The sequence below is a fragment of the Simochromis diagramma genome, unplaced genomic scaffold (assembly GCF_900408965.1).
Source record: "Simochromis diagramma unplaced genomic scaffold, fSimDia1.1 OVJJ01000557.1, whole genome shotgun sequence".
NCBI classification, from domain to species: domain Eukaryota; kingdom Metazoa; phylum Chordata; class Actinopteri; order Cichliformes; family Cichlidae; genus Simochromis; species Simochromis diagramma.
Window position 1 is genome coordinate 2,929,198 of NW_024387156.1, and position 25,721 is coordinate 2,954,918.

Genomic DNA, 25,721 nt, shown 5'->3' on the forward strand with positions numbered 1-25,721 from the left:
GACCTTCCAATTAGTAGATGACCTGCTGTACCTCCTTCTCTACCTCCCAAGCAACTCCTAAGTAGCTTGGGGTGAGTGCAGCTCGGGTGGAGTGCAGGATTTCTCCAGTGGAGAGCTACATTATTACAAACTGGAATCTGTTTGGAACGGCTGGTCTCTAAGTTTTAGTAAAAGAACACAAAACATTATTTATCATTAGATCACAAGCTGTCCGAATTACGACATTGATGTCCCATGTCGCTTTAAAAAAAAGAAGTTTTATAGCATACCTATCGTTGTACATGTACAGTGACAATAAAGGGCTATTCTATTCTAAGTTTGAAAAAAAAAGTTGACCAATTTTTCCAAGAAGCCATGTCTCAGTCTAGGAGGATGATATATAGTGAGGACTAATACAGGCAGAAATACAGAGTTATTACTAAACTTTTTTTTAAATATATAGAACAGTAATCCCACCACCCCTCCGAGATGTCAAGGAGAGTAACAAAGAGTTGTATAACAGACAAATTAGTCGTATTTCACTAAAATCTGGAGGTTTTCTGCGAACTGCGAGGGATGGGTGGACAACAGATGACTGGCTACTGAAAAATGCATCTGTCCTTCAGTTGAATGAACTAAAAAATAAGATACAAACCTTTATTAGTCCCACACATGGGAAATATTTTGATATTATGGTAACAGCAAGATCCTTTTTGGGCTTTCCACCCAGCAGACATACTATTTAAATGAACTTTAATGGTCACATAAAAACTGCATGCATATAATTACCATTCATATCTGATTAAAGCCAAACAAACATACAAAAAATTGAAATAAAACAGAAAGCATTCAGAAAGTCTATGAACTTTATCCTAAAATAAGTCTGTCACAGTTGAGAGGCAAGAGAAGAGAGACTATGAATAGCAAACAGAATAAAACAGATTACAGAAAATTACACAGAACTGAATTGAATTTCATTTCCCCTTTCCATCCACAGAGTAGCTACACCAGGGGTGGGCAATCTCAGTCCACGAGGGCTGGTGTCCCTGCAGGTTTTAGATGTGTCCTCGAACCAACACAGCTGATTTAAATGGCTAAATTAGCTCCTCAACATGTCCTGAAGTTCTCCAGAGGCCTGGTAACGAACTAATCACGTGATTCAGGTGTGTTGACCCAAGGTGAGATCTAAAACCTGCAGGGACACCGGCCCTTGTGGACTGAGATCCCCCCCCGGGCTACACTGTCGTGCACAGAAAGGACGTTCAGGTGTCTTTAGAGTTTTAATCGTGTAGTTTTCATGAAGTGGACAAACAGATGGACAGATGTGAAACTGTTTCTGCTCCCACTCCCATTCCTTCACCTTCCCACCCCTTGCTGCTTTTTAATTTTAAATAACTTTTCTGCACAAAGAAAATCTTGAATTGGCACCATCAAATCTTAAAGGTCTCATAGTACATTATCATACTAACAGAGCACTTTGCTTGCAGACTGGGCAGGGCCAGCTGCAAGCAAAGTGGGCCTTGCTTTTTAGCCATTTTAACTTTGTTATAACCTAACCTACCTATTGCTACGATATTACAAGTGCCAAAAACTACAGTTTGGTACATCCTGAGAAACAAAGAACTGCCCTGGTGAACTCAATAATACAAAAAGACCTGGACGACCATGGTGTGTGAGGGATGGGTGGACAACAGATGACTGGCTACTGAAAAATGCATCTGTCCTTCAGTTGAATGAACTAAAAATAAGATACAAACCTTTATTAGTCCCACACATGGGAAATATTTTGATATTATGGTAACAGCAAGATCCTTTTTGGGCTTTCCACTCAGCAGACATACTATTTAAATGAACTTTAATGGTCACATAAAAACTGCATGCATATAATTACCATTCATATCTGATTAAAGCCAAACAAACATACAAAAAATTGAAATAAAACAGAAAGCATTCAGAAAGTCTATGAACTTTATCCTAAAATAAGTCTGTCACAGTTGAGAGGCAAGAGAAGAGAGACTATGAATAGCAAACAGAATAAAACAGATTACAGAAAATTAAACAGAACTGAATTGAATTTCATTTCCCCTTTCCATCCACACAGTGGCTACTTCAGGGGTGGGCAATCTCAGTCCACGAGGGCCGGTGTCCCTGCAGGTTTTAGATGTGTCCTCGAACCAACACAGCTGATTTAAATGGCTAAATTAGCTCCTCAACATGTCCTGAAGTTCTCCAGAGGCCTGGTAACGAACTAATCACGTGATTCAGGTGTGTTGACCCAAGGTGAGATCTAAAACCTGCAGGGACACCGGCCCTTGTGGACTGAGATCCCCCCCGGGCTACACTGTCGTGCACAGAAAGGAAGTTCAGGTGTCTTTAGAGTTTTAATCGTGTAGTTTTCATGAAGTGGACAAACAGATGGACAGATGTGAAACTGTTTCTGCTCCCACTCCCATTCCTTCACCCTCCCACCCCTTGCTGCTTTTGCTTGAGCAGTCGTTTCCATGGTGACGGCGGTCAGCAGCACAGCGACTGAAAGCATTTGAGTTGTGAATGAGTTGGTGGGAAAAGCTGCTTCGCCTCTTCTTTTTTAACTCCCTTTCTTACTTTTTTTCTTCACAGTCTGTTTCTCCCTCGTTCAACCCTTGTTTTGGTAAACAAGCCCCTGCACCACGTGATCTTTCCCATCCCCTTCACTCTTTTAACTGGGAACCAGTTAATGAGTGAGATGGTTGGTGGGTTACATAATGGGATCCTTTTTTTTTTCTGCGATGGGGTGAAGAGGAGGGTGGTTGGAGAGGCAGATTGTGGTCTTTTGTTGCTGTGTTTTAGGGTTTGTTGGAGTCCAGTCATCCAGAGAATTGACACTCTGTCTCTGTTAACTGTTTCTCTTCAGGTTCAAATCCTGACAAACTCTCATCTGGATCTGCCCCTCAAAGGAAAAGGCAAAGCAAACAAATTTACAGTTACAAACAATTAAAATAATTTCCAGCCCTGTGATTCATAATTCAATTTAGCAGATTTCATTTATCATCTCCTTCTTTTAAAGATCAAAGTAGATTTTATGAGTCAGTAGCTCAGGTGTTTTTGCCCCATTCGATTTTAATTTGTGCAGTTTATAAAAGCTCAGAAAAACATCAAACTATGTCCTGTGGTACATTAACAACACAGTAAACCAAAGCGCAAGACAGAAACACAGAGTGAAACTCTATGGGATGTCCTTTTCGTTAAGACATGTGAGTTGTTTAACTATTGCCCACAAACAGCCAATCATCAGCTGAACTTGAAATCATGTGAGACAATCATTTAGGTGTCCTCTAACATGGGGTGGACAGGTGAAGACAGATCCAGCAAAGGTCAAAGCAGTGCAGGGATGGCCCGTTCCTAAGCCATGAAGGGAACTCCCCTGCTTCCTTGGGTTTGCTAACTTTTACAGACACTTCATCAGAAACTACAGTCAAGTTGCTGCTCCCTTCACTCGTCTCACCTCCTCTAAGATACCATCCACCTGGCCCTGGGAGGCCCACACTGTCTTCACTAAATGAAAGCAGCTATTTGCCTCTGCCCCCATTCTAATTCACCCAGGTACTAATAAGCAGTTCATCGTGGACGTTGATGCATCAGACGTAGCAGTAGGGGCAGTGCTATCCCACAGATACGAACCTCAAGGTAAACGCCAGCTCTATTTATGTCACCTCACCCCCACCAAGCAAAACTATAACGTGGGGGATAGAGAGCTTCTGGAAATTATAAATTAACCCTGGAATGATGGCATCCCTGGCTGGAGGGAGCCATAGAGCTGCTTCTCATATGGACAGATTAAAAAAAATCAAACTTATGGTAAATGGCCTGTATTTGTATAGCGCTTTACTAGTCCCTAAGGAACCTAAAGCGCTTTACACACTCAGTCATCCACCCATTCACACACTGGTGATGGCAAGCTACATTGTAGCCACAGCTGCCCTGGGGCCGCACTGACAGAGGCGAGGCTGCCGGACACAGGCGCCACCGGGCCCTCTGACCACCACCAGTAGGCAACGGGTGAAGTGTCTTACCCAAGGAAACAACGACCAAGACTGTCAGAGCCAGGGCTCGAACCGGCAACCTTCCAATTACAAGACGAGCTGCCAACTCCTGAGCCACGATTGCCCATATCTCCGAAATGCTAAAGGACTTAATTTCCAGCAAGCTCGCTGGTCTCTGTCTTTCATCCAAGTTAATCTCTCTCTCTCTCCTGCCACCCAGGCTCTCAGAATACCAAGCCAGAAGCACTTTCCCACCAGTATTCCTCAGATAATGAACAATCCTTCCCAGCTCCCATTCTACCTGCCACCTGCAGGGTGGGTGCTCTCACCTGGGATATTGAAAGCTTTTATCAGCGTATGTGGCCTATATCAGAAATATTTCTTAGTATTCCTGTGTTTCTGTATTTGAGTAATTAGCTTTTTTTGTTACCTTGTATTTAGGTTTCTGTTTGTGTACTAAATGTCTTCATGTTTTCTTGTTTATTTTCTCCCTTTACTCTGCTTCTAGTATTTGTTAGTTATTTAGATTGTAATGTACCGTACATGGCTCAATTATTTGTTGAAAAACAATTAAAACATAAGAGATATGGATTAAGAAAGAACGAGGGCCCAGAGAGTCTGTTTATCATAGGGCATAGAGCTCCGCGCTGCTCAAAGTATTAAAACGTTTGCAAAATGATCCATAAAGTCCAATTTTTTCTTCCAGTTTTTAAATTGGCTGACAAATAAGAAGTAATCTGAATTTTATTTTAATGTCTTGGTCTGAAGATTTTCTGCAAGTTCTCGTTAACATTGGGAAAACTTGTGGCCTGTGCAAAATATTTTAACCTTTTTTCATAAAACACATTATGAAGATGGAGCATTTAAGTTTTACTAATAATACTTTAGACCTATATTAGTATAATATTTATCTTAGTCTTAGATCATGAGCTTAGTTGCAATTCTAAAAATGTAAGTGACAGTTGTGCTCTATGTTTGTAAAGTGCTCACAGCTTCAGAAACTACCAGCGATGCAATCTGATGTCAGACTGTCTCTGTTTGACAGAAACAGGCTCAAACAGATAAAGACTTAGGGCAGGATTAAAGCTGTTTAATGTTTGGTGAAGGTCAATCATACCTTAGATCATTTCACTGTGTCAAGAACCACAAGTGCAGACTCCTGAGGCAAAGAGAATAAACTGAAGATGTACCGTTATTATGAAGATGAAGATTCAAAACAAGGTTATTAACGCCATAGAAAGACTAAGGTGAAGGAAGGGAACCCGCAAACCTAACTGTGACTAGAAAAAGAGACATATCCCCTATAATGACATCTTTTCATTGGCTCCTTGTTAAATCCAGAATTAAATTTAAATAACTTTTCTGCACAAATAAAATCTTGAATGGGCACTATCAAATCTTAAAGGTCTCATAGTACATTATCATACTAACAGAGCGCTGCAAGCAAAGTGGGCCTTGCTTTTTAGCCATTTTAACTTTGTTATAACCTAACCTACCTATTGCTACAATATTACAGGTGGCAAAAACTACAGTTTGGTACATCCTGAGAAACAAAGAAAGCCCTGGTGAACTCAGTAACACAAAAAGACCTGGACGACCATGGAAAACTACAGAGGTGGATGATCGCAGAATCATTTTCATGATGAAGAGAAACCCCGTCACAACAACCATCCAAGTGAACAACACTCCCCAGGGAGTATGTGTATCCATATCCAAATCTACCATAAAGAGAAGACTGCATGAAAGTAAATACAGAAAGTTCACTGTAAGGTGCAAACAACTCATAACCCTCAAATCAGAGTAGCTGGAGAGAACCCACGCAAACAGAAAGGCCCTGGCCAGATGATGGGGTCAAACTGAAGACCTTCGTCCTGTGAAACAACAGCGTTAATCACTGTGTCACCATTGTTATATACACTGCTATATAGACCCCAGTTAAACCTAATCCTGTAGCACGGGTGTTCTGCAAGAAACTGATCTGAAAGTGTTTATTGCAAAATTATCTGCTTTTGCAACTTTTTTCATCCATTGACCCAAAAGAACGAAAGCATTAGCAGATACTCAGATCAGCAAATACACTGGCCACTGACTACTTGTTGGAATTTTGAAAACATGCCATTTGTGAATGCTGTTTGGGAGAAATGTGTGGATGTCAAAGACTGTCTGCATAAAACAGTCTTTGAGAGCCACGTGTCTGGACCAAAATGGGATGGGAACATATTACTATACATAAATCTTAAGGCCTTTCCATGTATCTGGATGGATAATAAATTTGTATAGTGTTGTAGTTTTGATCTAATGCCAGTGGTTGGTAAAGCAGATGCAATAGCACATAAGAAGACTGGAAAAAACAATAGTGTAGCTGCAATGAAGGAGACTGGATGCGCAATCAAAATTTGGCCAGGTGCAAATAAAGGTAAACTAGAAACGAACCTGTGGATTGGGCCCGGTATCAAGTCTCTATTGTAGTGAGAGCTTGGTTCGAGTTTCCCCAGAATTCCTCTCTCTCTCTTCTGATGGATATCCAACCTGTGGGGCATACACACTGACCACATTTCATCACATATTCAATTTTCAGCTTCAAACTCATGATCCTGTCTGACACTTGCTTTACCTCCACAATACTGTTCACATCCTCTTCTTAAAGATGACCCCTAATCTATTTTTTTCCTATCTACACCATGATAGAATAATTTGAATCAACATTCAATACTCCTGGCCCTGCTTTCATTACATCTTGTCTCTTGCACATACAATATTCCTACCTTCTTTCTCTCCATCAACCAGCTGTCTCTCTTTACCAGTCATAGTTTCTACTTTCAAAGTCCCTACACTACTCCACCTCCACACTACACACACTGCCTTTCCTTCTCTCTCACTGCCTGCAAACTTTTGTCTTTGCCCAGCAGTAGCACACTTTCCACTGGAACCATGTTGACCAGTTAACCTAGGCCCCAACCAGCTCCGTGTGGAAATCTTGATGATTTACGTTTGATTTAGTAAAGATCTTCTTGGCACTAGGAATAGATGGGCTTGTGGCCCAGCAAAAACCTCCTGGTGTGTGTTTTGTTCTGGTTTTGTACCCACAAAAATAATCCATAAAGCAGAGTGGTCTTATATGCTCTGAAGCCTCTTATTGCTGTTTTTTACTATGCTGCTGTCGGCAAAAACTATGAACTTCAAATAAAGAAGTTCAGAGTTTAAGTATATAACCACACTGTTTTCAAGAATTTGACACATTTTTAATGAAATTAATATGTAAAATATTTTCAGTTTCATGCTTTGATCCTCAGACAAAGGTGATCTTATCAAATATAACAATACGAATCTCACTTCCACTTAGCAGCGTTTGTCCATACATGTACATTGCATAGGAATTAATATCAGAATGAATGAATTTTGTTCAAAATGAATGCTCATTTGTGCTGTTAAAAAGATGTGGTGTCTGCCATCTGCAGGTTAACAGGTGAGAACGTCAGAGTTACTTTAAATATCACAGACTTGACCTGTGATGCTTGGTTGCTTCTCTACTTTTGAGATTTTACTTGGATCATTTCCTGGAAACTGAATCTTTGTGCCACAAGTTACACAACAAAGTGAGGAGGAAGGACAGGATGGATCAGAGAAAAGTGGAACGGGTGAGGAGGGTGAGGAGGCCCTGCTCTCTTTGTGGCTCCCACAGAACCATCTCCAATTACAGGACAAAGGCAACTCATTCAGGCTTCAAGCGCCAACTCTGCAGCTTTGCATGTCTAATGAGTGTTTTGCTGAATACTAAGCGGACCCCTGGGTGCTGCAGAGGCCTCACCCTCCCTCCCCCATGCAGCACCTACATCACAAAGTTGCTCCTGTACCGCTCTGCATCGGGACATCTCAGCTTCACCTCCTCTCTCTGAAGACAACAGTCCCAGTCCTTTCCATAACAGAGTCAAAACACAGGCAAACAAAACTATGAGATGCAAAATAGGGTTGCAGTACAAAGACTAAGGAATAGTGGATGCTAATGTTGCTTGCTAATTTTAACTGGACAGAAACAAGATGGACTAGAGACTTGAATATCAGTCGAATTCAAAAAGACTGATATAGCTGGGGATGAGTTTTTTAGGTTCTGACTTGAGAGGAATGTGCTTTGTGGACAGCCAGACCTTCTGGCCAGGGTAATAGCAGGGCACAGAGGTACAACAAAGGTCAGCGAGGTGCTTATTTTGTTCCTTTATCCATAAAAAGGCTGCCTGGGTGACCCTCCAGATCCTGCGACAACGGCAGACAAATGGAACAGAAATCTCACCTTCCAATGCTGGAAGATGAAAAAAAGAACAGTGCAAAAACAAACAATTGAGACTGAAGTCAACAATTTGATGAGTTGATGATGAGTTTGCTATGCATGCAAACTCCTTAAACACAGACTAGTGCAGTTTGTTACAAGAGATGTAGTTGAATGACAAACCAAGATAGATCTGGAAACATGTGATGTCGATACACATGGGAAAAGATTAGAATCCTTTATGGTAAAGACTGATCAGGTTGATGAAAATCCAGGGAAGATAAAAGGGCTTCAAATTGAGACACCAGTGAGTGACATTCTGGCAGGACAGGAAGAAAACTGTCAAAGCATACGCCATCCCCAGAGAGACCGAAAAAGCCCACAGTAGCTGAAGGACTATGAGTGCAAAGTGACTTGTGGGGATGATACAGCAATATACGCTGACCACAGCTACAGGGCAAATTTTAAGATGAAAGGCTTTGGAAGACTTAAACATTTCCTAGCCATTGACTTTAGACAGAGAACGAGAAGTGAGAATGAACCAAGATACTGGAGAGGTTTGAAATGTCTGACTGCAAGGGTAGATCAACTCCATGTGAACAAATACCAAACTGTGATGGTGATTGAGAACCTGCTAACCCAAAGAAATATTGGGAGATGATAGGCAGCTTGATTTATGCAATGACATGTACAAGACCTGATTTCAGTTGGGTTGTCAGGAAACTATCACAATACCTATCAGGACCAAGGTACTTAAACGGAAATATGAAACAAGAGTTGTGTCATAAGAAAAGGGAAGAAAAATGTGCATATAGTGATGCTGATCTGGCCACAGACCTAAATGACAGCTGAAGCACAACAGGATACTGTTTTAGTCTGACTGAAAGTGGTCCTATCATTTCATGGATGTTTGAAAAGCAGCCAACCGTAGCTTTATCTACATATGAAGCAGAGTATATGGCATTGGCTGCCAATACACGAGAAAATGTATATCTTTCACAGTTACTGACTGAGATGTACAGTCAGTCTTTGAAGACAAGCAAAATGCAATTGCTTTGTCAAAGAAGTTGTTGTCAGACATGTAAACATGTCAACATCAGATATCATTATATAAGCTCTGCTGTCAGTGACAAAAAGGTAGCCATTGAATATTGTCTAACAGCAGATATGGTTGCAGAGGTTTTGACTAAGCCTGTGAAATAGTTGAAAAATTTGCAGCTTATACAAAAGATGTATGTTTAATGACACTCTGAAATTAATGCACGGATGAAGGGACTCGTCCTTCTTCTCAACCAGAAAAGAACCCTGCACCCAGAGGAGAGGAGGATGGACGAATGATGTCTGCAGAGAGAGATTCGGAAATCTATTTTTACATTGTATCGAGTTCAGGTTTGAGTACCACCTCATTGTGCTTGGGGTTATTATGGCAAATTGATTAAAAAGCCCCATGAGATCATTTGTATGCCACACAAACAACACAACAATGGATGACATCAAGGCAATGGTACAGTATACCGGCTGCTAAAGTGATGGGTCTGCACCTCACTGTTGGACCAAGGTGTTGGTTTGTGTACAGCTCTTTCGGTTGTTGCCAGGTTTCAAATATGTGTTAGACTTTTGTGAAGGAGCTGCTGTAATTATTATTCATCAATTAAATTAACACCAGTGACTGGCCAGTTGGCAGCAAGAAGTTACATATAACACATCATGGCATAGAAACTACTTGGCTGAAGTTAGAAAAAGATGGTCTTAGTCCACACACCCTGTCCTCCTGGTGTCAACATGTTCCTTAATTCTCCTCCACAGTGTGCATATGAGTATAGCCCTACATTTCTTATCTATGTACACTCATTGTTTAAGTCTTGGTCCCACCCCCATCTTTTTTGTGTGTCTGTTTCCCTGTTTTCAGTTATTGTTATTTCTTCCTGTTTTTTGTACGTACTTATTTGACTCTTGAGCACTGCGTTTAATTAACTCCTTTTGTCTTAATTTTTTATAGCTGTATCTCATCACCCTGCTGTGGTCATTACATGAATATCTAAACGATGAAATCATGACTGACGCAATGGAAAAAAAGTTAGATTTAATATCATTAGTCATATAAACTGTGTTTTTTTTTGTTTTTAATTTCTTTATTATGAAAGCAGGACATGGTTTTACAGCAGGATATTAGTGTGTATGGAAGCAAACTCTGTTTATTGTCAGCATTAGAAACTGATGATAGGATCAAAAGATCCCGAATGGCAGATGGTTTTGGAGCATTTCCTCTGTGGTGTTTGTTGTGAACACAAGATTTTTTGAAAAGATCACACAGATCAACCACATAGATTTTATTTCGTGTTGAAGGACATGGGAGTCTGAAAGAACAGCAACAACTATACAACACTCTATGGGCAAGCACTTTGCAATGGTTTTAAAGAAAACCTTTCTCTCACAGGAAGAGATGTCCCTTTTTTGTAATCTTGTCCTTCCTGGAAACTTTTGCAATCAGAATTGTGATCTGAATGCAAGGTGGTGCCGAACACATTGTGCTTTGCAACAACTGCTATGTAAAGTTTCTACAGGCTCATCTTGTATATGTCAATCTTTTATCTGTTGACTTATTAATTTCTTTTGTGTTATTTCAGATATGACATTATATGTCATATCTGAAATAACTTGCTTGCTTAGACATCATATTACACGATGATGTCTAAGGTAAGACAGACAAGAGAAAAAAAAAGAGCAGGTGGGTAGAAATGGGGTGATAGAAACAAACAGAAATACACAATGTATCACCAAGTCCTGCATCTGTAAGAGACAAAAAACACAAAAACAAAGCAAAACAAACATATCGCACCTGGAACGCAAAAAATGAGAAAATACACAGATGTATAAATCAACTTCCTATAGTGTGTGTGAGAGACACAGAGAGAGAGTGAGTTTGAGTGTGAGAATGCCTGTGTCTTGTGGGGTAAAGATTTATTTGCAGTTCTGAGGTCAACCAAATCCTTAAATTTAAGAATATTAACTCCTCAGCCTCCCTGGGAAAGTCTATACCAGGGAGGCTGGAAAGGAGGGTCCATCCGTTATTTGAACCCCGGATACAGGAGGAACAATGTGGTTTTCGTCCTGGTCGTGAAACACTGGGCCAGGTCTTTATCCTCTCAAGGATACTTGAGGGTGCATGGCAGTTTGCCCAACCGGTCTATATGTGTCTTGTGGCCTTGGAGAAGGCATTCAACCGTGTCCTGTCGGAGGTGCATAGGGAGTATGGGGTGTCCAGCCCATTGCTACAGGCCATTTGATCCATATACAACCGTCGCATGAGCTTGGCCTGCAAGAAGTCAGACTCATTTTCAGTGGGTAATAGACTCCACCAGAGCTGCCCTTTGTCACAGATTCTGTTCGTAATCTTTATGGACAGAATTTCTAGGCATGACCATGTGGCGGAGGGCTTTCACTTGGGTAGTCTCAGAATCTCATCTCTGCTTTTCGCAGATGACGTGGTTATGTTAGATTCATCGGGTGATGGCCTCCAGCTTGCACTGGAATGGTTCGGAGCCGAGTGTGAAGCAGTGGGAATGAGAATCAGCACCTCCAAATCTGAGGCCATGGTCCTCAGCTGGAAAAGGGTGGAGTGCTCACCCATGGTCAGGGACGAGTGGAGGGGTTTAAGTATCTTGGGGTCTTGTTCACTAGTGATGGGAGAAGGGAGCATCAGATTGACAGACGGATTGGTGCTGCCGCTGCAGTGATGCGGATGCTGTACCGGTCCATCATGGTGAAGAGAGAGCTGAGTGTAAAAGCGAAGCTCTCAATTTACCGGTCAAGCTACGTCTCTACCCTCACCTATGGTCATGAGCTGTGGGTAGTGACCGAAAGAACAAGATCGCGGATTCAAGCGGAAGAAATGAGCTTCGTCAGAAGGATGGCTTATCTCTCCCTTAGAGATAGGGGGAAAAGTTCCGCCATCTGGGAGGGGCTCAGAGTAGAGCCGCTGCTCCTCCACATCGAAAGGAACCAGTTGAGGTAGTTCAGGCATCTGATAAGGATGCCTGTTGGGCGCCTCCTGATTGAGGTGCTCCGGGCATATCCCATGGGGAGGAGGCCCGGGGCAGAGCCAGGACATGCTAGAGAGATTATATTTCTCAGCTTGCCTGGGATCGTCTTGGTGTTCACCCTGACAAGCTGGAGGAGCTGGCTGAGGAGAGGGAGGTCTGGGCTTCTCTGCTTAGGCTGCTGCCCCAGTGACCCGGCCCTGGATAAGTGGAAGAAGATGCATGAATGGATGGATAAATTTAATAAAAAGTGGATTCTCCTGAAGTGGTTTTATTTATGATCCTTATTGCTTTTTTTTTTTTTTTTTGCAGTATGTATAATTGATAGGTGTGTCTACATGTTTCCCCACACTTCCACACAATATATCATGTAAGGGAGTATAATAGAACAATACAGAGAATTTGCTATTTTGCTATTTATTTAATTCATTTTCTGGTTCATTCAGAAGTTATTCCAAGTTACTTCCACAGCACAGTAAGTTTGTATCGTCTGCAAATAATATTATTTTCAAAGACTTGAAATTGCACATACCGTATGTCATTAATGTACAATATGAAAAACACTGGTCCCAAAACGGATCCTTGGGGAACCCCACAAACAACAGGTTTCAATTGTGACTTCATGGCATTTATTTTGATAAATTGTTTCTGGTTTTCAAGGTAACTGTTAACCAGTAATAACTCCACCCCTCTGACCCCATATGTGTATGGTTTGTTAAGTAAAAGGTTGTGCTTGATTGTATTTAATGCTTTTTTTTTAAATCTAAAAAAAACTTTGACATCCATGTGTGGTTGTTCTTTTTGGGCCTAAATCCATACTGATGTCCATATAGTACATTATTTTTTGTGATAAAGTCATACAATCTTTTATAACAATTTTTTTCCAGTATCTTAGAGAACTGCAGTAAAGAGATGGGCAGATAGTTTGTGGGAAGATGTTTATCTCCAGTGTTATATATTGGAACTACCTTTGCAATTTTCATCTTGTCAGGGACTAAACCATTTTGTAATGACAGATTCCACATCTAGGTAAATGGTTTCACAACACATCCAATAATATTTTAAATTAAATCCATATCAATGCCATTACAGTAGGTAGATTCTTTGGAGTTAAAGGATGTAACTACAACAATATTTTCCTCTTCATCTACTCCCATCATAAACACTGAGTTTGCTACATTAATATTTTTAGTTTTAGGAGGGTGTGCAGTTTTTACAATTTCTTTCAGGGTCCTGGGTCTCGTGACACAGTCTTTTGAGTTTTCTGGTATTTTGATATTCTTTGTTTATGTTTCACTGTCATTTAGTTGTCCAAAGTGCATTCTAGGTTTCCATGTTAGTTCTTTTGTTGATGAGGTTCCCCTTGTGTTTTCACCCTTGTGTTAAGTGTCCCTCACCCTTCAGGTGCTTAGTTATGTCCTTGCCTGATTTTCAGTTTCCCTTTTCCCTCTGTATGTGTGTCTGAGCAGTGTTCATGCTCCTCGTCAGATCACCACGTTAAGTCCACGTCATTGCCTGTCTTGTGTTTCATGTTGTCTAGCTCATGTCATGTCTGTGTCTTATTATGGTTCCAGTTTTACTTTGAAGGGGTTCCATGTTCATTGTTTTAGTTCCACTTTCACTGTGGCTTCATTATGTTCATTCTAGTCAGCTGTTCCCTCATGTGTTTCCAGTTCTCCTGATCACTCCTTGTGTGAATTTACTCTGCGTGTTTCCATTTGGTCATCCTCAGGTCATCCGTTGTACTTCCCCTATGTCATGTCAGTGTTTCTAGCATTTTTCACATGATTGTGTTCAGGGCACGTTCATGTCTTAAGTTTTGGTTTTTCCTCACAGTTTCTATCACGCTCCTGCTCACTACCATGTTCAGGTCAGGTATCATTGTTGTCACAGTTTTGGCATAGTTAATTCATGGTTGCTATAGTCTAGTCTTGCCCAGTTAAGGTTTAGTTTTAGTTCTCGCCACTGTTGATTTTGCCTGGTTGTATGTTCTGTTTTTCATCAGCTACAATAAATGGCTCGCTTTTAGTTTACCACAGTTTTGTCTTCCTCCGTGTCCTGCATTTGTGTCCACTTCCTTATCACCGGCGTGTCCTGCCTTGACAATTTCTTCAGCCAAGCCAGGACCAACATAGAGAAAAAAATCATTAAAACTATTTGCAATTTGTTTTATGTCACTGATCGTTGTATTTTGTATGTGGAAATTATTTGCATATTCCAATCCTTTAGTTCCTTAATTTACAATATTATTTAGTATTGTCCATGTGGTTTTTTTAAATATTATTTTTATTGTCATCTAAAAGTTTACTGTAGTAATTTCTTTTTCTGATCTTATAATTCTTATCAATTTATTCTTATTCTGTGTTCTGTTCTTAAAAACATATATATACAACAGATTCTTTTTCTTACATACGTTCAGCATCCCCCTTGTTAGCCATGTTTTCTTTTTTGTCACAGTTAGGTTAAACAAATCTATTTTGAAATCACCACAAATAAATGTCATTTTCTTGTTGTTAACAGGATTATACATCTTCAGCATTTCCTCAGTGAACATTTTTATACATGATCCAGGGCTCCGATAAATGCAGCTGATTTGCAGATTCTTTGACTTTTCAGCTTCTGTTTCAATAGTTATGCACTCCATTATATTATCCTCTGCTAGTGACAGTTCACTGACGATTCTACTTTTTTAATTATTGTCAGTATACAAGTCAACCCCTCCTTTTTTTATTTCTGTTAATGCAAAATGTGTCATAGCCATCAAGCTTTACAATTTTTTTTGATCCCCATCTAACCAGTCTCTGAAACTGCAATGACAGTGAATTTCTTTGAAAGCTGTGCTAGATAGCCTAGGATTTTTAAATGATTTCAATTGAGGTTTCTACTATTAAAATGTATGATTGATATTACATTATCCATTTTTATATTTTGATTAAACTGCTCATTTGATCATGTTTATGGGTATAAAAATTATTTTCAGGGTCTATATCGTTTTCCAAGCCCCAGGGTCTGTCCGTATACTCAAAGGGTTTTAGCCCTACATCCATTGATTTTCTATTCACAAAGCGTATGATTGTAGATGGTTTTCCATTATTATTTTTTCGAGGCAGAGAATGGCAAGCCTTAACATCTTTACTATTAATAGTAATTCCCTTGCCACTGAAGAAATTTACAATTTGTTGCTCCAAAGAGTCCATATACTGCTCTAGCTCTGACACTCATGACTCAAGTAGAGCAATTTTTTTGTCCTTTTCCTCATTTACATTTTGCAGTTCTTTAATTTGTCCCATCATATCCAATAGCAACTTCTGTTGTTTGGAGATATTAGAAAGCTCTCCTGACATTTAATTTAGAGGTTTCTCAGTCTCCTTAGAGACTTTGGTGGCATTTTGTATGTAGCCCGATTAACATGTAAAAGAGTTAACCTTTTTAGTTGTTGGTGGCCGTTGGAGCCTGGTCGTGGTGTCTGCTGGAGGATCCTGGGCCTAGAGAAAGATCCCACCCAACATTAAAGTGGTGGGTGGGTTCTTTTACATTTTGAAAGAAGCCTTTTTTCTCAAAATTCTGACTTTTCCCCTCAGAATTCTGAGATTAAAGTCAGAATTCTGTCTTTTTTCTCAGAATTCTGTTTTTTTCTCAGAATGCTCACATTTTCACAGAATTCTGTACCATTCAAAGTCTTTTTTTGGACACCACTCAAACAGCCAGCAATTTAAGGTGAACATGCAGCTAAACATGTCACTCCTGGTCAGTTTGGGGAGGTGACCAGAGAAAACCACAGAATTCAGCAAGCTAAGCAGCATACACACTACCCCCAAAACTCTAAAACCAAGTCCAGCCAAGAAGGCAGAAATGGAAATGGGCTTTTAGACTACTATGACCTGGAGGACTGAGAACCTACAGAAAATGCAACACTGACTACTGACTATTAAAATTCCTTAAATACCAACAGGCAGAATAAGATCATGTTGGACCATAGCGAAGAAAAGAAAAGAAAAGATGGACAAGCAGTACTGAAGAAACAGCGGGACAAAAAAGGACAAGGTGCAGGGCTTACACAATAGAGAAAATAGAGAAAAACACAAACAAGAGAACCAGTAGAACAAGGTGTAAAAGGGACCTAAAGGGGCCCAAGACCACAACCAAAATCAGGAGGAGTATTTTGCTGTTAATGTTTCAGAACTAAGCCCACTCACAGATACCAAATTGGCTAACCTAATGTTAACTCAATTCTTCAATCTAGCTCTAATTGTCCTTACAAGAGGTAGTGTGGTCTCTCCATCAGAGAGAAAGAAGCTGGCTAACGCTCTCTGTTAAACAGGCAGGCAGGCAGACAGACACGCATGCACGCACGCACACACACACACACACACACACACACACACACACACACACACACACACACACACACACACACACACACACACCAGAAGGTCAGTCTGTCAAAACCATAATTACAGGCTGTAGATGAAGACCAGTTAAGATTTCACTGGAGCAGAATGTTAGAGCCCTAACAGGGCCGGCACACTGGTAAGAGCACTCAGTTTTTCATTACTCATCAAAAATTTGAAATCCGTTTAAAAGAAAATGTCCATATCCAACAAAAGGATCATGATTTGCTGTAAAATCTCACATTTCATGTTCAGCCCCTTTGATCCACTGCATTTGAAATTAATTCATTTTGTTTGGACTGTATTTCATTTTAATTTGTCTGTGGGCTTGTTGGTGATTTCTCTTCCACAGTTTCAGAGTGCTCCTTCTCAGTTCCCCTCTAGCTGTCGCCATGGTGATGCTCAGCTATGCAGAGCCTGAATACAGTTAGCAGCTTTGAGGAAAGAGGCCTTTGTTACCCTCAACCCCCATTACCTCCTATTCTGTCCTCCCCTTTTCTCACCCTTGAACACTTTCTGTTAATGTCAGCTTCGTCTTCAGCAAAATAAAATCGAACCTCGGTCATATGCCCAGCAGCAGCATTTACCAAATACACCACTATAGCCCCAGTATGGTCCAAAAACATATATGCAGTAACATTTCTCTTTTCATGAGATATGTAGTATAATTTCTTAGGTTCAACATTCAATTTGATGTTTTTGGACTATTTTGTATTAAATGAAATGAAGGCTTTAAATTATTTCCAAATTATTGTATTCTGGTTTTTCTGTACATTTTTTAATGTGCTGAAGCCATACTGGAATTTAATTTGTAAAAACAGTCATTAGAAAGGAGTCCAATCTAATTTTAAAGCCAGAATGCTGGATTTACTGTGAATTCTCAGAAGCTCATCCTTTACATGTACTCAGTTTTCTAGGACATCAATCAAGCATCTTACAAAAGTGCTAAGTTGGGTCGAGATCTGGTACCTGTGAAGGCAACACCATTTCATTCACATCATTTTCAGTTCAGTGAGAAGTGCACTACACACTGCCTCAAGATAGAAATTCTTTATCATATGATAAAGTCTAAATTCTGTTTCAACATGCTGTGCTCCTTCATTCTAGTACAAAATGTATGCTATCAAGATTTTGTGAGTTTATCTATGGAGAGGGTTTTCAGCCATGCTGCTCCCATGCAGTACTCCAAAATCCTAACTGTAAATTGCTTAATGTGTAAGACACTGTGCATTGGTCAAGGGAAGCAACAGTGCAGGTCACCGGGATATAATGTCAAAAATAAAAAAATATGGCATGAAAAGCACAGATAATCTCTGCAGTGGTCATTGTTTTTAACACTCATTTTTCATGTCTGCTCTTCATAAGTACTTTATGTTTCCCCACAGCTGACTGACGTTCCAATAACAGCACAAACAAGAGCACAGTCTGCCTGTACCACATATTTTAGACACTGTCTGAAAAGAGATGTTCTCTGCAGGGAGACAGACAGCCTGCCGTCTACCTGGAGTTAACACGGTACCACTGCTGTCCCTTTAAGGGGGCACCTGGAACCAAAGCATGCTAGCAAAATGCATCATTCAGCATAACAGCCACTAGATAGACCTACTGGAGAGTCCCAAGGTTTCATGCATTTTATATAATTTGTCATTATCTCAATATTCTTATCAACAGTTTCTGTATAACCGGTTGACCTGCAGATCTCAAACAATGGCAGTGCCTGGACAGGAAGTAAGGTCATCATACAGGCATCTCACAGAAATGATCCCAATGATGGCGCCTTTCAGAGCTATTGTCAGTGTCTTTCTTGGTAAAAAAGATAAAATCTTCACTATTCTTAAGAGGGGTAATGTTTTTGATGTCATCGTGTCCTTTTGTGATGTAACTTTGTGTTCTGAATCATCAAGGTTTCTTAAAAATATCTATAGTCCCAAGAAACATGAACAATCAGATAATCCCCCTATGACCAAGTACTTAGTCATGGTGAGAAGGAAAAAATCCCTTTTAAAAAGAAAAAAACCTCCAATAGAACCAGGATCAGGAAGGGGAAGTCATTTGGTGTGACTCATTGGGGACTGGAAAAAGACAGACCACCCATCCATCCATCCATCCATCCATCCTTCCTTCCTTCCTTCCTGCTTATCCAGGGCCATGGGGCAGCAGCCTAAGCAGAGAAGCCCAGACCTCTCTCTCTCGGCCATCTCCAGCTTATCCAGGGAAACACCAAGGTGTTTCATTGGCTGTGCAAAAACTGAAACACTAGATACAGAAAAACACAACCTGAAACTAGAAACTTAGAACAGACTAGAAATAACAAAGAAACCGAGGGGCACAAGGAAACACACAGCAACATGGGACGACACGACATCAAGCAGAGGAAGACAGAGGACTAAATACACCCAGGAAAACGAAGGGATGGGAAACAGGAGGGAAACACAGCTGGAATCAATCAGACTAACAAGAAAGGGAAACAAAACTGAACATAATGCACACAGGCCAGGAGATTTTCAAAATAAAACAGGAAACATGAAACACACAGTAAGACACAAGAGAGACACAACTAGGAAACAGATGAATAAACATGGAGACTTGGCACACATGATAGACATGACAGACTACACAGGGAAGCAGAAATGGGAACAGACTAAAATGAACAAAAGCCTAAGAACTAGAAACTAAACTGAAACTAAATGCCACATGAGAATAAGAAACATAGAAACACTGAGCCATGAACCCAGTACAATGACACTTCTGCCAGCTGGCTACACCTAGAAATTATGTCCATGAAAATACTGAACAGAATCAATGACAAAGGGCAAGTCTGGCAGAGTCCAACACTGACCAGGAATGAGTCCGGACCAAGCTCTTACAACGGTTGTATAAGGATCAAATGGCTGAATGGAGAAAGATAGGAAGAAAAAAAATGTAAGAAGCCGTCACTTGACCCAGCTGTCTTACTCTTACTCCCAAACTGAGATTATTGTACTCGGAACAAAATAATGTAAAAATATAGTGTCCAACCAGATGCTTACTTTAGATGGCATTACCCATCTCCCCAAGATATGTTCGGTGATCGTTTTAAACAAATCTCTAAAACTAGAAACATCCTGTTCATGCATTTATTATTTCTAGGATGGACTATTGTAATTCTGTATTATGTGCTATGATTCACTTTAAATCCTGACTAAAACTCTTCAAATAAACCATTCTTTTGCAAGTGATCATATAACTGCTTGACAACTACACTAAGAATTTTTGAAATAAAAGGAAAACAAATTAGGATGATGAAGAGAGATCTTTCCACAAACCCAGCGACAGACAGAAGACAAGATATACATAATGTCTCAGGAAATATCTAACAACAAAATGTTTAATACAATTGGTTAGACAGATATAAAATCTACTCACTCAGTTAAGTGTGTCAGTGTGTCATACAGTATCTGCTATATAAAAATTTTAAAGTATGACACAATACAAGCACAATATCAAAATAAGGCGTCAATAAGAGATCTTACACCCACAACCCGTTACTATGTTAAGAAAACTCCTAAAAGTGCTATGCTAGCGCTAAGTGCTAAAAAAGTGTCTTCATTGTTAGATGTAGGAAACATAATTAATAATAATTTGACAGTTAGCTGAAAGTGTATGAATCCATGATGAATCCATGACAGCCCCCCACCCCCCACACACACCATGACATGAAAGATATGATGTAGGTCACAGAGTCTACAGACTCATTATGGGGCAAACCAAGTCTGGATTGAGGGGGGGCATGGTATAGGGATTCCCACAAACAAACTAAATGACATACTGTATGATAACTAAAATGCTATTATATTTTTTAGAATGTTGTTTCTGCATCTAATTAATTTTTTCTCTTTTATTTAATCTAAACTTTGTTTACTTAAATTACATCTCAGGTCAATTTTTGTTTTGTGTTCACTCTAATGTTTTTTACTCTCAGGTCTCTGTTAATAATAATCTTTATAAGAGTTTTATTCATTTATTTGTTTGATTAATAATAATAAGAAGGCAGAAAAACGACAAAAAAAGACGCGTGGATCCGAAGGAGGGAAGTATCGTCATCATACCATCCTCATCTTCAGTGTGTGTTTCGGATAGAGTGTGCGTGTGTTTCATTGTGTTTGTGCGTCTCTGGTGTCTTTCACTCCGATGCGGGCTGTTTTCCTTGGGACCCTGACTGAAGATGTAAAAAGAAAAAGGGGAAAAAGTGTCTGTGTTATGAACCTTGTCTTCAAGCAATAGAAACTTTGTTTAGCTGTTTTAGCTGAAATTAAACCGAAGCGGATCGTCGTGAAGTCGTTTTGCGTTCATTTGGTGTGAAGAGGAAAACTCCGCGTTCATCTGAACTCAGGTCAGTTTGATCAAATAAATGGAATTTTAGAGATTTAAAAAAAATCGCAGACAGTTTTGATAAAAATCCTCAAAAGGCAGTCGTGCAGTAACTTAAGTACTTTATAATATGAACAAGGACTAACCAACCGATTTCACCGAACAGGGAATCACCGAGAAAATATTTCATTAATAATCTGAAACCTTTTCTATAAGTAGTCTTGTAAGGCGCGACCGTTAGAAATGCGAGGACTTCTCTTTAAGACTGATAAAACACATCTGAGAGACGAGTTTCTGAACCCAAATCAATTTCTGGGCTTTAAAGTTTTTTTTAAAGGATGTTTGTTCGCTTTTGAGCTACAAGACACCAACATTTTTTCCATTTCCTTTATAAAAGCTATGCGTTCAGTTTGCAAACAAAATCACCGTTTGCAAATAAATTATCCGTCTAAACACAAATCCGGACGAATGTAAAAATCCTCAGTTAGTTTATGATTCTGAACAAAAAATAGGAAAAAGATATCACCATGCCTCAGTGCATTTAGAGCGTTCAAATCACCAGAATGCTAGTTAGGTTACACTTATAATTCCAATAATTAAACAACATGTGACCTATAATATATATATATATATATATATATAGTCATATGTTGTGATATGCTGCTGTTTGTTTGTTTGTTTGTTTGTTTGTTTGTTTGTTTGTTTGTTTGTTTGTTTTTAAGCTTATTTTGGGGGGGGGGGGTGATGACAAATAGGTAAAGGATTAGTTATAAAGTAAGTTGTAAACAAAAAAGATTCTTTTGACACATCAGGAATGACAGATTAATCATTTGGTGGTTTCTTTTATTTGGTGTTCCATATATTTTTGGTTAAATTAAATCAAATCCCAGACTCAAGAAAGCAAAGTTTATACAGCTGCACAATTCAACATTTCTTTTTTATTTAATGATTAAAAGGTAAATATAACAAAATATACTGCAATGTTGTGTTGTACTGTGTTTTAGGCATTCTAAAGCTTCTATCCTTCTCTTAATACATCAGGCTGAAGAAAGACTTGAGATTTGCTTTTCATTTTTGTTTTCATTTGTTGCATTTTTTTTAACTCTAAAATGAAAGATTTTCTTACAATATAGATTAAAAGTAGTTTAGTTTTTTTCTGATCTTTGCTTTCAAACCAGCTGATTAGGAGCAGCTAGGTTGATGAAGCAAGCTTTGAATGTCATCTGAGGTTTCATTAGCTTATGATTCTAAAGGATACTTTTAGTTGAGTATTCGTATGGACTTACAGTTTAAATGACTTGAATTTAAGTTGCTTACTAAAGATTAGTCTCTTTTTTGCTGGATCATTGTTTCATCACAAATTGAAGTGACATTTTTTGTTTGTTCTGGCTCTCAGCGAACAGTTTATAATCAAAGTGCATGAGAAGGGTTCTGTAGAAGAATATTTTTGTAGTGTAGACTCTGATTTAAGACTATTTGTTGTCTAATATGCTGATGTGAGACCAGTTATTAATGTTCTTTTGTTTCTCTCTCTAGGGCCATGTCACCATTCAGCTGGACTCTCTCTGCTGTTCTTCACAGTTACTACCAAACATGAAGGACTGAAGTCTGAGGACACGGTGCCCCCTGCTGGACTAGTGCTGCAGATGGAGGCCATGGCTGAGCCCAGCTACTCTGATCTGATTGCCAAACACTACAATTACACCGGCAAGTTCCGCAAGACGGAGCAGGACTCAGGTCTGAAGGCTGATTCTGTGATCTTCATCATTGTGTGCTGCTTCATCATCCTAGAGAACATCCTGGTCCTGACTACAATCTGGAGGACCAAGAAGTTCCACAAGCCCATGTATTACTTCATTGGGAACCTCGCACTGTCTGATCTTCTGGCTGGTGTCGTCTACACTGCCAACATCCTACTGTCAGGTGCCAATACCTACAAGTTGACACCCACCCAGTGGTTCTTCAGGGAAGGCAGCATGTTTGTGGCGCTGGCGGCCTCTGTCTTCAGCCTACTTGCCATTGCCATTGAGCGCCACCTCACCATGCTGAAGATGAAGCTGCACAACAATGGGAACACCTTCCGCGTCTTTCTACTCATCAGCACTGTGTGGATGATCGCAGCCGTTCTAGGCGGTCTGCCGGTGATGGGCTGGAACTGCATCCAGAGTATGACACAGTGCTCCACCGTGCTACCACTCTACCACAAAGCCTACATCCTGTTCTGCACCACTGTCTTCAGTATCATTCTTATGGCCATTGTGGTGCTCTATGCCAGGATCTATGCATTGGTGCGCACTCGTAGCCGCAAACTGGTCTTCCGCAAAGTGTCCAATGGTCGCAGCAATGCCAGTGCAAACAGTAAGAGTTCAGAGAAGTCAATGGCACTCCTGAAGACAGTCATCATCGTTCTCAGCTGCTTCATTGCCTGCTGGGCACCACTCTTTATCCTGCTGCTGCTAGATGTGGCCTGTGAGACGCTAAGCTGCCCAATCCTCTACAAGGCAGAGTGGTTCCTGGCACTTGCAGTCCTGAACTCTGCCATGAACCCACTCATCTACACGCTGACCAGCAACGAGATGCGGCGTGCATTCCTAAAGACACTGTTGTGCTGTACTGCCTTCATTCGACCACGCACCAAGCTCACAGGACCAATAATGGGGGCGGAGTTTAGCCGCAGCAAGTCTGATAACTCCTCTCATCCCAACAAGGAGGAAGTGGAGTACTCACCGAGGGAGACAACCGTAGTGTCCTCGGGGAATGTCACCTCATCATCTTAAACATGCAGGACAAACAAGCAGATGTACAGGGTCAGATGAGGAGTACGTGTTTGTACACAAAATACATGTGAACTCTGCCATGTAGCCAAGTCACGAAACCTCCAGCTGACCAGGACTCACAGACTTTCAAACTGATTGGAAAGTAAAAGAGGTCCAGACACTGTTTGTAGTTCCAAACCGTCATGTCGCAGCACCTACTGGAGAGTCAGTGGCTGTAACTCCTGTATGCTGGGATGGATTGTGTTTCATCTCATCTGCTTAATGTGGATCATTGTGGTCCTGCGTCATTCAAGACCTGGTCAGAACATAAAGTGCTTCTTCAGATTTTATACAGATATCCAAACATGCTGATACACAGCATTTCTCTGCAAAATACACTTTACCAGACAGTCAAAGCATGATAAAATAGTGACTTATTGATGTGTTTTGATGCATCAAGGTTAATTTTACTGAATAACACTTACGACATACATAGAAAGTGATCCACATAGAGGAATCAGACTTTATACTCACCCTCTAAGAACAACTAGAACATGTAGCACTTACTATCAGATGTTTAAAATATGAAAATGAATTAAAGAAAACTGTCCTCTATCCCCTTTTACCTTCCCATACAGGGACGCACTTATGAATGCAGAGCTCAGCTGCTTGAAACAACAGTTCATTTTTCTTTAATCGTCATGAATAAATCTTTTACCAATGCTTTATTATTGTTCTACATATGAAGTCTACTCTGCTCAAAAAGAAAAATAATATTGAGGCAAACTTTACTTACCTATTAAAAAAATCACATAAATCATGATTATAAATAAAATCAGTTTGTTATTTAAACAAACTATTTTTAACCCCAATTTTCAATTAAACTGTAATTGTATTTTCCTGTTAATCATAAGTAACTTGCCTTCCATGTATTTTAAATTAAATTTTAAAAACCTCAATAAGGTGGAAATGTTCAGATAAAGGGTCAAATATAATTCATTTGTCAACTCTTTGTATTTATTTACTATTTTTTAAAAAACATTTTGATCATTTTTGATCTTGTCAAATTTTCTTTTCCCAAAATGATGCGATTCTGTCAGAATTTTGTTTCTATTTTTAGAATTTTGTTTAATTTTAATATTGTTTAGAGAAATGAAATGGTCTTAAAACCACAATAGAGTCTTACCAAAAATGGCTTGAAAAATAAATAACTAAATAAACAAATAATCAAATAAAGGAGTCAGAAGTCCAAATTTGTTCAATCTATAATAACAATAATAATAAATAATAAAGACAAAGCACAGAAACGTTAAACTTTTTTTGTCTTGTTTTGTCTTGGTCATCATAAAAAATGTTTCTTTAAACCATCACCAATATTGTTATTTAGACTATTGAGTTTATTGTAGTATAAAACAAACAAAACATTTGGAACATTAAATATTTGACAAAATATTGATATAAAAAATTATATTCAAAATACTAGCCTCATCTAAAACCCTTCAATAAACACTATCTATTAAAAAAACCCAAATAAGATAAAAAAAACTATTTTTTGTCCAAGAAGCAACTGAACTCTGAATTCATGAATGTTTTTGATGTGACAAGAATTAACTGTGCAAAAGTTGTAGAAAAGTTTGGGTCAGAATGTATTTTCTGCTTTCCGTCAGTGTTCCCATTGTTATTAGTAGTGATGTCAGTGTATTTTAATTATTTTAAAGCCGAAAGGAAAAAATGTAATTTCCACATTTCCTGTAAATTTGTTAATTTGGGTAACTATCTTCAAAAGAACAAATAATCTTATTGAAAGCTATGAGTAGGATGCAAACTGGTCTCTGTGATGAGACGATTTTTGCAATTTTAGGATTTTTCTTTTAAATTTGCTGCTGAAATGCTTACAGAGAAATGTGCCATTTTTATCA

General features: G+C 39.5%; 1 protein-coding gene and 1 long non-coding RNA gene across 2 annotated transcripts; one reads left to right on the forward strand and one right to left on the reverse strand.

Moving 5' to 3' along the window:
* Positions 1–2,743: 2,743 nt before the first annotated feature.
* Positions 2,744–6,939, reverse strand: LOC120744200. The gene is made up of 3 exons (XR_005698320.1): positions 6,616–6,939; positions 6,435–6,530; positions 2,744–2,902 (listed from the first exon to the last, which is right to left on the reverse strand). It is a non-coding gene; the product is annotated as an uncharacterized LOC120744200 (long non-coding RNA).
* A 13,831-nt stretch (positions 6,940–20,770) lies between these two features.
* s1pr1 (sphingosine-1-phosphate receptor 1) lies at positions 20,771–24,189 on the forward strand. Its single transcript, XM_040048399.1, has 2 exons — positions 20,771–21,068; positions 22,583–24,189. The coding sequence occupies exon 2, from the start codon at positions 22,693–22,695 to the stop codon at positions 23,821–23,823; it is 1,131 nt and encodes a 376-aa protein (XP_039904333.1). The 5' UTR covers positions 20,771–21,068; positions 22,583–22,692; the 3' UTR covers positions 23,824–24,189.
* Positions 24,190–25,721: the final 1,532 nt, after the last annotated feature.